The sequence below is a fragment of the Clupea harengus genome, chromosome 20 (assembly GCF_900700415.2).
Source record: "Clupea harengus chromosome 20, Ch_v2.0.2, whole genome shotgun sequence".
Lineage (NCBI taxonomy): Eukaryota > Metazoa > Chordata > Actinopteri > Clupeiformes > Clupeidae > Clupea > Clupea harengus.
This window is the reverse complement of record NC_045171.1, coordinates 12,011,958-12,025,008: the sequence shown is the minus strand read 5'-3', so window position 1 is coordinate 12,025,008 and position 13,051 is coordinate 12,011,958. Positions and strand designations below refer to the sequence as shown.

The 13,051-nt window shown below is 42.0% G+C and overlaps 1 protein-coding gene across 3 annotated transcripts in view; it reads left to right on the top strand.

Annotated features, from left to right (window-relative positions):
• spock1 (SPARC (osteonectin), cwcv and kazal like domains proteoglycan 1) overlaps positions 1-13,051 on the top strand; it is a 204,303-nt gene that overhangs the window by 134,375 nt on the left and 56,877 nt on the right. For all 3 annotated transcript variants that reach the window (XM_031587173.2, XM_031587174.2, XM_031587172.2), the window contains one exon: positions 11,310-11,424. In XM_031587173.2, coding sequence (XP_031443033.1) covers positions 11,310-11,424 — 115 coding nt within the window. The remainder of the gene's footprint in view (positions 1-11,309; positions 11,425-13,051) is intronic.

Here is a 13,051-nt window from a genome sequence, read left to right as displayed (position 1 = left end):
TGCAAAATGGAGGGATTTCTTTCAATTTGCCATGCGATAGACGGATGGATAAATGGGATGGGGGTACAGGGGGGAGAGAGATGGGGGGGGGGGAGTGCAAGAAGAAGCGAGACAGAGATGGCATGATGATGGAAAAAAAACAGGCTTGTCCTGTCAGATAGTGCCTTGAACTTCTGCAAAAGGTTCCTCCAGTTCCACCTCCCACCTCACTCACATATCTGCCTTTGCAGATAGTTCTCATCCTCAATGCAAAAATAGCCCTGCATAACCATATTTGGCACCTGGTGCAAGGACAGCTGCACTTCTTAATACATGCCCAGACATTTTTCAGAAAAGGCTGTTCTTTTTGCTTATGAAAACCGTCTGAGCCATTAATACCTCTCTGCAGAGCCCTTTCCAAGTGCAGCACTAACACAATATATGCACCATTGGAGGCTCAAAAGTCTTGCTGCCCAAGTGTACACAGCCATTAACAACCACATATTCCACCCACACATTTTACTTTACAGGAGACCCTGTCTGTCACCCGCCTAATAGTGTTACAGTGTATGGCTCCATTCACTGCATTCAAAATGAGAGAGGAACACGAACAAGTGCATGAATGCACGAGTGTAAGGAATGAACAGATTCATGGGAAGAGTATCGTTGTCAGATAGAACTGACCGTGGAAGCATCCTGTTTGAAAGAGCTTGTGGTCACAGAGAGAGAGAGAGAGAGAGAGAGAGAGAGAGAGAGAGTTCTGAGTGTTGGATGGAGGGTGACCCCGGACAGTTAGCTCCCGGAGCACAAACTCGGTCGACTCTGCGTGTTGTGTGATGAAAACCGCACTAATGAATGTTTTCCAGGGAGATGTTAAATGAGACACTTTGTTAGGGCTTTGATGTCTCCATTTCTTTAATGTTTTGTTGGGGAAAACCAGATTGGGCTTGTTTGTGCGGCTGTGTGTTGTTTTCTGTGTGTACATGTTGTGCTCGTGTGTGCATACTGTCCTCAGGATTCCACCCTTTTCCTTTGAAGTCCCACAGTTTTTTTTCTGTGCATGTTTTCACCCAAGCTTCAGTATGTCTGAGAATTAGGTAGTATGTGTCTTTATTCTTTCACAATATTGAAAGATTATGGGCCCTAATTTGAAAGGGCAACTTAAAAGCATTTTCTTGCAAAATAATGAAGTACTCACGGTTTAATTGGCAAAACATTCCCAGCCACACTTCAACAGAAGAGCGAGAGAAGAACATTGATACCTTGAACAGGAATTATTTAAATGGGGTGATTAGTGATAATTTAATCCTTTTCAGGAGGCAGCAAAGACGGCCATGAAACGCAGGTAATATTCTATAGCCCAAGTGAAGTCGATAATCCCAAAAGGTGAATAAACCATTCAAAGATTTAAATAGAATTAGGACATTTTGAAAACTATCAAAACGAGTTGTATCAGCTTCTATGTTGATTAATTCCCTTTTTGCGCTTCCAAGTTCAAATCAATCCAGGTGACCAGCAAGCCATAAGACAGAGAGGTGTGTGACGGAAAATAGTCAATGACAGGGAAGGAAATGTATCATTTGTATCATCATATATCAAATCAAATATCAAATGTATAAATGTATTATTTATCATTGGCTCATCTCTCTGTAGTAATAAGGTTGTATTCTAAAATTGCAATAACTTTTTATACAGAACATACAGTATAGGCTAATAAGATGACTTGTTTAAGAAGACTGAGCATCTGACGAGGTTTTCTGTGTTTCTGTCATGTAGACATTGGATAATTAATACTATAGAGGAAGTCGACCGGAAATTTGTAGTTTTTAGTGTTAACATGTTAACACTTCCTGGTTCCATTGAAAAAATCCCTATGGGAAAAATGAATGGGTTTTCACAAAATCTGTGAAAATAAGAATAGAAAACCTAGGGCAACCATTGGGTGGGTTAAAATGTAGTTATCAGTCGGTCTTTTATAACTAACTTGTCTTGTCTCATTAAAATAAAGATGATACTACGAATAGCCTACGGTAAAGTAGAAAAAAGATTAACTACATTGTGTTGCTTGCCTCAAGCAACATCTGGGACTCTATAGTGGTATCCATGGTTACAAACAACTCTTTACTCACATCCAACAGTTTCTCTGGCGCCTAATTCATTCTCTCTAATTCCTTTTTTGTTCAGAAAACAGAACTTCCTAAAAAAAATGCAAATCCACCGCATACAAAATGATGACGGTCACTCTCACACACTTTAGGCTCCCTATGTGATGATGGCGATTCTTGTACGACACTATCACTATTACAACAACTCTAGTTGTATTTTATATGATGTGGTTGGTGCAACTAATTCAGGCAACATTACTGCATTTGGACAGACAGATAAGTTGAAATGTCATTTAATGAACAGTGAAAATGAAACATATTTATGGAATTATCCCATTTGTAAACAGAGAAATTGCTCCTTCTCACTTTAGGCCTATATTCATTGGCACTATACTAAGAGGCCACTTTTAGAACGGTAACTGGGAGAACGTGTGGATCAGAAGACTGAACTGAGTCAGTAAAAAAAAATATGACTTCTCTCATTTTTAGTTGCGCATTAGGGTCCTAGGAGGCAGGGCTTCCTCAAAATGCCTTCGGCAAAACAATTCCCATTTCACTCCTTTTTGACCCGACACACTCAAATGAGGTGTCGGTCCGTTTGTGAAGGCGCATAGGTCTGTGTGCATGTTGTGAAATGACCAAATGAATGTGCGCTAGTAATCAAAATACCTTTACGCGATGCCCTTCTTTGTTGCACGTAAGAACCCACTGCACACATCCATTAGCATTAGCAGTAGAGCCATGAGCCCTGGTGAGTCTGAGAAAACAAATGGTTTGCCTATGTAAGTTTGCGCCTGTGTGTGCTGGTATAGATTTATATTCATTCACCACTTCCTGTTGGAGGTATCTCTTAATAATGTGTGTTAGTTCTATGAGTGTGCCCTATTGGTGTGTGTGTATGTGTGTATTTCTTATGCACCACTGTGATGTGAGATATCGCTAAATGATGTGTATGTTAGTTGTATATGTGTGCCCAATAGTGTGTCTCGATTATGTGTTTACACATGCAGGAACATGTGCGTGTTTGTTTGTGTGTGTGTGTGTGTGTGTGTGTGTGTGTGTGTGTGTGTGGACATGCACATGGCTTATGAACCACTCTAATGTGCATCGTCATGCCAGTGAGATGCCAGTTGGCATGGCGGTGGTCCAGGGCAACAGCAGGCTGGCACAGCACGGGCTTGTCTTCCTCTGCCCAGCCAGAGCCCAGTGGAGAGGGACAGTGAAGGTCAGGGCATAGCAGAGGGAGGAGGAGGAGGAGGAGGAGGCAAAGGAGAAGAAGAGAGGAGAGCAGAAGATGAGAGAAAGAGGAGGACGAGGAGTTAGAGGGGAGGGAATGTGGAGACAAGCAGTTTGTTATGAAATGTCATGAATCTATAGCACTTTTATAGGGAGAAACCTATATTCAAATGCTCTCTCCCACACACACACAAACGCACATACACACACATAAACACTCTCCCTCTCTCTTTTTCTCTCTCTCTCTCCCTCTCTCACACACACATACACACACAAACACACACTTTCTCTCACACACACTTTCTCTCTCCTGTGAGGACTTATAAAATTCAACTCATTACAATGAAGTGTGCAGTGTTTGTGCACACACACACTTCTGGCGTAACATTATCGGAGTAACTGCTCACCAGTATCCTTTCAGGCAGTGTGTGTGTGTGTGTGTGTGTGTTTTGCACGGCGATCGTGGAGACCTGATTGAATTCTCTCAGCATCTGTTGAGACTCTGATCTCTGTCACCTCAAGAGAAAGCCACCTGCGCCTCTCCACTCTAAATGTCCCCATCGCCACGGATATTACGACGTAGCCTGGAGGAGGAGGAAGGGGGAAGGGCAGCTAAAATGATGGCTGCTGGAGAGGAGCATTTTGATCTGTGTGTGTTTGAGAGAGAGAGAGAGAGAATGTGCGTGCATGCGTGCGTGCATGCGTGTGTGTGTGTGTGCGTGCGTGCATGCATGCGTGCGTGCGTGCGTCCTGCACTTTCATCTGTGTCTGACATTTTCGTGCATTTGTGCACCTTTGTGCATGTGCGTATACTGCCATGTGTGAGTTATAACATATATATTGTGTGTGTATATGTGTGTGTGTGTATTGTGTGTGAATGTGTATGTGAGTAAGCGACTGTACAAGAGTGTGATTCTAGAGGGGTTGTAGAGAGGGCCTGGTGTGGTACTGTAGGTGAGCGATTCTGCAGTGCCAGGTTATGGCAGTGTGCCAACACAAAGCACTCGGGGTGCGTTTAATCTGGTCTGACTCAGTCAAATGGCTTTGGCTGTTGCCGTGTCGATCTCTGCTCACGCTCCCTAAATCATCGCCTGCTCTTCAACCCCTGGCTGCAAACAAAGCAAAGCAAAAAGGTAAAAAAAAATCAACTGAGCTGAAAGAGAAGGCACCAAAAAAATGCACAAGACAGCGATTCCCACATATCATCATCTCTCCCTGACTCTCTAACTCTCTCTCTTTCTATCTCTCTCTAACTCTCTCTTTCTATCCCTAACTCTCTCTCTCTCTTTCCATCTCTCTCTAACTCTTTCTTTTCTTCCCTTCCACTGAATCACAGCCTCTGGCTCTGACAGGAATGGTTTTCACTTTAGGGTGAAAAAGGGTTCTATTCCTCAAAATGCCTCTGTTTGTGTGTGTGTGTGTATGTGTGTATGGGTATACTGTCTTACTATGATAAATGTTCTTTTCTTTAGTAGTTCCTCCCATGTCTGCTGTTTTTTTATTGTTAGCAGCCCTGCACCACAACTTTCTTTCGCTCTATCCCTCTCTCTCTCTCTCTCTCTCTCTCTCTCTCTTTCATAGACTTCCCCCAGTCACCTGTTCTTCATATGGAATTTGATTGTGCAGCCCGCAGTCATTTTCTTCTCTTACAGTTTCTCTTGAGAGCTATGGGGCGCCGTTTTTTAAAATGTTGCACGTTCGAAAATCCTGCTCAGTTTTGGTACAGTTTTGGTACATTATCATATGAAAAAAAAGCATGACAATATTCAAATGTCACTTTTTCAAGCATTTAGAGATAAATTCATGTAAATTCATGCGATAACTTTTCCAAGGATCATTTTTGGCAGTAACACAAAGTTGTTAAATAATATAAATCTTTCATCTAAATGTTAATGTTAAATGTAAATGTTAAATATAAATGTAAATGTTAAATGTAAATGTAAATGTTAAATATAAACGTAAATGTTCGATGTTATATATAAATGTTAAATATAAGTGTTAAATGTAAATGTTAAATGTAAATACAAATATCAAATGCTAAATGTAAATGTTAAATGTAAATGTAAATGTAAATGTAAATGTTAAATGTAAATGTAAATGTAGAGTCTACATGTCAGACTTGACGACAGAACATTACAATATTTACGGTAATTCATAGCTTTCAGTCACACTACAAGGGATACCTTGCGGGCAAAAGCGAAGATGTCGACCAACAGTGGACATCGTCGAGCAGTGCTGCCTACTCAATTACGATCGCCATCAAACACAGATCATACCACAATAGCCAGACAGAGATATCTAGAAAAAAATTACATTTTGGGAACCTGTGATCCCTTTACTGCACCCGCTGATATTTGTATTTCTATAACGTCGTAGAAGTCCCTGCCTGAGCTCCAGTTTGGAGATATTTACATCTATCTAATAGAAAATCCGTCCCCCTACAGACCTCAAAAACTGAAAGCCTACCAAAAGCACAGATAGTAATTTAATTTTCAGAAGGGAATGGGTTCATAACGATGTCGTCTGGAAGGTGAAAACTAATAAACATCTTCATTATCAGAGCAAAGATGATTGCCATTTAATAGCTAGCTACCAGCTAGCGAGCTACATGCTGTTAGCTAGCAGCCTTTAGCCTACCCAACACTGTTCTTTATCATTTGACACAATTTCCTGGTTAACACAAGTACAACCACCTGGTCTGGCGAATGACAACTGAAATTATCTTCCTAAGTATTTTCTACTGGCATTGTAGTATTACCAGTTGGATGACAAAATACAGTAGCCTAGCCTACTTGCTTAGGTACTTGTCGCAATCTCAGAGCAGAAACCGGGTAATCCAATTTTAATCGTGTTGATGCTTTGTTTCTTGACTTTATTTCTTGATCTATTCCCGTTTTAGGTAGTTATTCTGATAAATGAGGCGACCACAACAGGGTTACTGCTTTTATTGCAAGCTCCAAAAATAAGGCTACTTTACTGCCCGCCTGAGAAAAGTTGACCTAGAAGACGTCTACAATCAGCTGGAAACAGCCGGGCTTGTCTCCTCGCCGATTTGAACAGCCAACCGAGCAACAACTGTCTGGCATTTTACTACCTATGTCAGACAATTTTAAAGCGGATATATTAAATAATCTTGAATGAAAGATGGTCAGTTCCTGTATAAATTCCAGTGGTAGACAGCTGTGGAGTGTATTTCTTGCCCGCAAGCTGGTAATTCTGACGTGACGTGAAACTATGAAAGCCAATTACCGTAAATATTGTAAGGTTCAGTCTTCAAATCTGACATGTAGACTGAACATTTAACATTTAACATTTACATTTACATTTACATTTACATTTAACATTTACATTTAACATTTACATTTAGCATTTACATTTAACATTTACATTTAACATTTATATATAACATTGAACATTTACGTTTATATTTAACATTTACATTTAACATTTACATTTATATTTAACATTTACATTTAGATTAAACATTTATATTATTCAACAACTTTGTGTTACTGCCAAACATTATTCTTACATGAATATCTCTCTAAAACCAACCAGCGAGGAGGCTTTGTTTTCTAGTGCCATAGACCTGCTCATTAGTTACAGTATCTGAATATCCAGAGTACAGTTGCCTTCAAAACCTTTATATTCATAGTCCACACCAGTCTTTCTAACTAGCTGAAGGTCATCATACCAAATATCTTTCATTGCACATGAAGTTAATCTTCCTGCAAACACTCATTCAAATGGCTCCAGCATGAACCCTTTTGAATATGTCTTTTACGGTTACGATTGCTGAAACTATTGTTACTGTTAGATAAAGGTGTTTTCATAACGTCACATAACATAACTACATCTCAACAAACCCCCGCAAGTTAGTTTGCATAGCACAAGGCCACAGCCATCAGCAGGGACGGAGTGGGGCCACTTTTCAGCCCGGGAATTTCAGGCCCAAGACCGGCCCACTTTTTCCATGATAGTGGAAATAGGATAAATGAAGCAACAGTTCAGCTCGTACTATCCTGTAGTTTTCTTTTTATCAGAATCAGAATCAGAATCAGAATAGTATTTATTGCCAAGTAGGTTTACACCCACCTGGAATTTGTTCTGATGTATAGGTGCATACAGTAAACATAAAAACATACAAACACAGTAAGTACTACACATAACATAAAACATAAAAACACAGTAAGTACTACACAAACACAATAAGTACTACAATTCAATACAAAAAGCAGGGCAGGAGTGCAAAAGTGGATGTGCAATGTGCAGTGTGCAATGTAGTGTGTGTTAACATAACACAGGCTTGAGGTGTGGGGGCGGGATGAGAGTCCACGTCAAGTGGCCTTGTTACTAAGGCCAACGGCAGCCGGGAAGAAGCTGGTTTTGTGGCGTGAGGTTTTGGTCCTGATGGACCGCAGCCTCCTGCCGGAGGGAAGGACATCGAAGAGGTTGTGACCCGGGTGTGAGGGATCGGCCACAATCTTACCTGCCCGCCTCAGGGTCCTAGAGGCGAACAGGTCCTGTAGAGATGGCAGATTGCAGATGGCAGATTTATTAATAACATGGTTCAAAAAATAATGTAAAGGTTAAATAATAATCCACTTAAACTGAGAAGTTCCACTATTCCACAAGGATAGGTTGATAAATTAACAAAAGCAGAAATAACTAAATAAAGCATTTGAAACGTATCCCACTCTTCAACAAAGAGGCATATTGAACTAATGTTTACAGTTCAACTCACAGTACAGTATACAGTTACATACATTGCGAATAGCACCAACAGCATCTACAGCATCAGTAACCGCCTAACAAGTGCACTGGTTTCAGCCACTTTATCTATAACTGTGTCGTTGATGAGGATTTCCTTCTCTGTGCACATTAACATGAAGCCTCCAAGTTTTCCTGACTCAATGAGCTTCGTAGCCTAGCCTATTCTTCACAAATTTTAAGGTTGAGAAGCTTCTCTCACATGCAACCTGTGTGATGGACAAAGTCAACAGAAACTTATATGCTAACCCAATGACATGATAAGCATCTGTGAGGAGGTTGTACTGTGAGAGTATTAAATGGACACAAATGGCACAGTTTTTGCAGGAGGAACAGGTCCTGCTTTCAAGCTCCATCTCTGGTAATATTTTGCTTGCAAATAGGTTGACAACGCTACAACGATATTAACCAACACTACAACGTTAGCCTAATAGTTACGTTGCTAATCATTAGGCCTATGTCTTTCTTTACCAGTTGCCACTTGTGTTTGTCCTCTTGAAAATAAATCGGTAAGCATCCTCCTCTAATGCCTTTCTTTTTTTCAACCTGGCTTTTTCAGCCCCTCTTCCTCCCATCCATCCTCCCTGACGCGTATCGTTGCAGTAGGGCCAGCCCAGCTATCGGTAGTCTGAGAAAACTTTTTTTGGAAAAGACGGGCTATTGACCCAACCAACTCTATTTGGGAGGGGAGAACTCCCTCGCATGGTACAACCCATGCAGAGGCGGCGGTGTCAGAATGCGGAACGTGCGTAGCCTACTTTAAGAGAAGATGGACTAACGTGACAAATGTCAAAAAATACAATTCTCGACCGGCCCAGAAGTGAAGCGGCCCACCGGGAACTCTCCCGATTCTCCCGATTACCCACCCCGGGCCTGGCCATCAGGCTTGGCGCCTGACCTTTTGTCTATGTTGAGGAGCCATCAGACTTGGTTCCTGGCTTTTGTGTGTCTTGGAGCCAGAGACATTAGTTGGCTTTTGTCTACAACCACCACAAGATGGTTGAGGCCAAAAGGCCATACCTGGCTATAGCCCCGGTCAACCTAGACTTCCCCTTTGACCTCCAGACACCCCCATCCCCTCCCCTTTACACCTCTTGTTATTTCCACACTATAAATGCTTGTACATTTCTGTAATGTATGAGAAGAGGAAGAAGAAGAACAACCCGTTAGCAGCAGACGTGCCTAGTGCATGCTCGTGTTGGCTGAATAAACACATTTTTTCGCTAAGCTGTCTTCTACAAGTCTGTTATTCCTGAACAAGCTAACTTGAACCAAGCGTGGGCATCCGACGAATTCGCCGGAGAACAGCACATTCTTTCATTACGGAATTTGGCTCATTGTGTCGAAACTCTATGCACACTCCAAACTTGGAGATAAACATCTCACTTCGGTGACTAAATGAAAGTCTGCACTCAAAACCAAACGATAATTTTTCAAAATGGGATTTTTGCAACAAAATGATACACACATGCAACATTTGAATTACTCTTTCAAAGTGGCAACAACACACTGATGTGCTTTGAGCAAAACAATGCTGTCTTTAGTACTATGTATACAAATTATATTTTCTCATACAGCCTTCTCTGAAAGATTGGTACAGTACAGTACATCTACTCACATTTCAAAGAACACAAAAAGGCTTCAGGAAAAATACATACAGCTTGTTTTTTTTTGCCATTGCAGGTTTTTAAAACCCCAAAAAACCACAAAGAAAACTAGTAATCATTCAGTACAGTAATCAATACAATAAAATCCTTTAAACTCACGGAGACAAACATAATTACAGTAAAACACTTTCCAAAAACCAAGCTGAAAAGATTTTCTTTGAGAAATGAGGCAAAAGTTGTTGTGGTTGGTAAACCAGTTCCAGATAAGAGCAGCCCGGTGTACCCCTAACAGCATCCCAGAAGACAACAAACCCAGGCTGCTCTGGTCTGTCCTGTGCAACTGCGATACGTATTGCATCCAGAAATGTGATTATGTGTGCAGTATTGTAGGGACCTAGTTGGCATGGTGATGGAGAACTCTTTCCAGACTGATGGCAGCACACATGGTGATATTTCCCCCATGCTGACCAGGGACGTTCACAAAGGCTCTTTGTCCTATAACATTTTGGCCCTGACGCCTGGTTGGAGCTAGATTGAATCCAGCTTCATCAATGAAAATGAACTCATGCTGTGCACAGGCTGTGCGGCTGCATCAAAGTCCGGGACTCTCTGTAACAGCAAATGCACTCATTGTGCCACGTTGTGTAACTCAAAACGCAGGACTTCAATGTCCACATTTTCACACGAGGGTGGGGGGTGAGGTGGGCCAGACACATTCAGTCAGAGCTACATGCTACACAAGGCCGGAGACGGGGGCACCTGCCTAAGTCACACACCGCTTTGTCTGAATGTATCTCTGCAGTGGCAATAGAACACAATCTAACACAATCTACTGCCTCAGGAGGTTGCCTGGCAATTCTGTAGAAAATGCAAGAACATGATGTCATTGATTAGGTTCTTTTTAACAGACTGTACTGTCATTCTGTACACAGTAACATCAACACTGAATTGTGTGTACTTCACAGCACTATACCATTTTTATTTGTTCACTGAGTAGCATAGACCTAATATTGTAGGACTACAATGATGTGCAACAATTACAAGTTGAAGACGACCTAATGGCATCAGAAATATGTCTCTGTCTATTGCCTAGTCCCCTGTCTTTGTTATTGTCCACGTCCTCTTCCTCCTCTCTCCATCTTCCTCTTCCTTTTCCTCTTCCTCTTGCCCTCGCTGCCCCCATGTTTGCAAAGTTCTCTCAGAAGAGGTGGGCTTGCCTGAGGTCTATTTGTGGTGCTTAGGCTCAGACTGATTGGTATTCAATTAGGGTATAAGTGTTTTTATGTGTGTGTGTGGGTGTTGCAATTTTCAGGTATGTTTTGCAATTTTATTAGAAGTCTTTCCGAACGACTGCCAGAGGTTTTATTCTTGAACGAAATGTCTAGACAATGTAGTGTTTTTTAAGTGTGTTGCAAAATTGCAAATAGCAAAAAAGACCTTTGCTGCCTTTGTTGAAGGCATGGTTACAAAAGGTTTTTGATGTTTTTGTCGAAGCATTTACTTTCACTCACTTTTGTAACTCGTCTGGTTTCAGTGTATAAACCATTGCATTGTATTGAATGGGATACTGGTCAGCATTGATGACCATTGAGTTTGCTGTGTTCTTTTCCAGGTTTGGACGTCACTAAGGACCCCTGCCTGAAGGTGCGCTGCCCACCCCACAAGGTGTGCATCAGCCATGACTACCAGACGGCCATCTGTACCGGTCACAAGCAGGCGCCCCACAGGTAAGAGATCGCCTGCCCTTCGCCGAAGACTCTGCATAATTCATGCCCACTAAACCACTTCATGGAGAAGGTTCGGTCTGTGTCGACCAGAGTGAATCAGTCATCGAATGCGGGATAAACACTCACTGTTTTTCACATGTAATATTTATTCACATTGAAATGGACTCGGGCGGTATTCCCATTTCAGACATCAGTTTGTACTACGAAAAAAATAAGCGCGACAGACATTTAGAACGGTTCCTTTAGGGATGATTTCACATTTCATATACTTACCAAGCAGTCATGCGCAATTCTCTTTAAGGACTCATCTCCTGCGTCTGTTCAAAAATAAAAAAAAAGCGGTTGAACTATTGGAAGGATTTATTCACGGCTGTTTGCGCTCCGATGACCTTCATCAGTTGCTGAGGGTGATTCCTGTCAGCTTTGGGTGGAGAGCGAGCGAGCAGGGTGTTCATGGCACTGATCACTGACCACATTCCCCCAGCTAATCTCAGATTAATATCGCCATCTGCGAAAGCCCCTTACTGTATACGATTAACGTTCAGATTTTTTTGTGTGTGTGTGTGTGTGTGTGTTGAGCGTGGGCTTGAAATAAATATGCAATTATGTGGGACACTCATGTAAAAAAAAGTAATTTGAGTGTCACGTCCCCGTGGGTTGTTTTAATTTCCCTGCGCCAAGTCAAGCACTCGCCTGGATCCTTTCACTTCGGTTGAGTGTGTTAGTTTGCGGGGGTCTTGAGTGAGTTCCTCCCGGCTTCTTGGTGCAGACCCCAGTGAGTAGGTGGCGGGGAGGTTTTGGAAGAGCTGGCAAGTGGCTCTGACCCCCTCACCCCCACCTCCGCTCCATCTTTATCCTCCTCACCCTTTCTATCTCTCTCTTGCTCTCTCTCTCTATCACTTGTTCTCCTCCTTCAGGTTTTTTTTTTTGTACAAACAAAGTATTAATTATGCAACGGCCGCTAAGAGGGAATAAGAGTTCATTATGCGTAATTTTCCACATCCCCCTGGATATGCAAACACACACTGTGCTCAGCCATGCCACAGCTTACTGGGGGTTGGGGTGGGGGTGGGGTGGGGTGTGTTAGGGTGTAATTAAATATGCTTATCCCCATTAAACAGCAAATACGCTGCTGACACCATGATAAGCGCCGCTCCTGTGCCTCGACAATTTTGGTAAATGCTCCACTCATCCATTAATGGCAGAATAATTGCTGGGCAGTAAAAAAAGAATCTGAAGCTAATCCTCCACTTCTAACCCAACATATCCCATCCTGTTTCTATTCCACTAAATGAATGGTGCTACATATTGGTTTGAAACACACTATTCATTCAACACACACATACACACACACATACACGCTCACACACACACACACACACACACACACACACACACACACACACACACACACACACACACACACACACACACACACACACACACACACATACACAGAGACACACAAACACACTGTCATGTTTTGTTTCAAGGTCTTACACCAATTCTAAGTGCATAGGGTCAAGTGCGGTTGTATTAGGAAGGGCAGGTATGTAATGGTTTCATTAGTTTGTCCGTGATGAATTCAAATAGACGTTCCTTCTCACCCAAGCCCACAGCCAAGGAC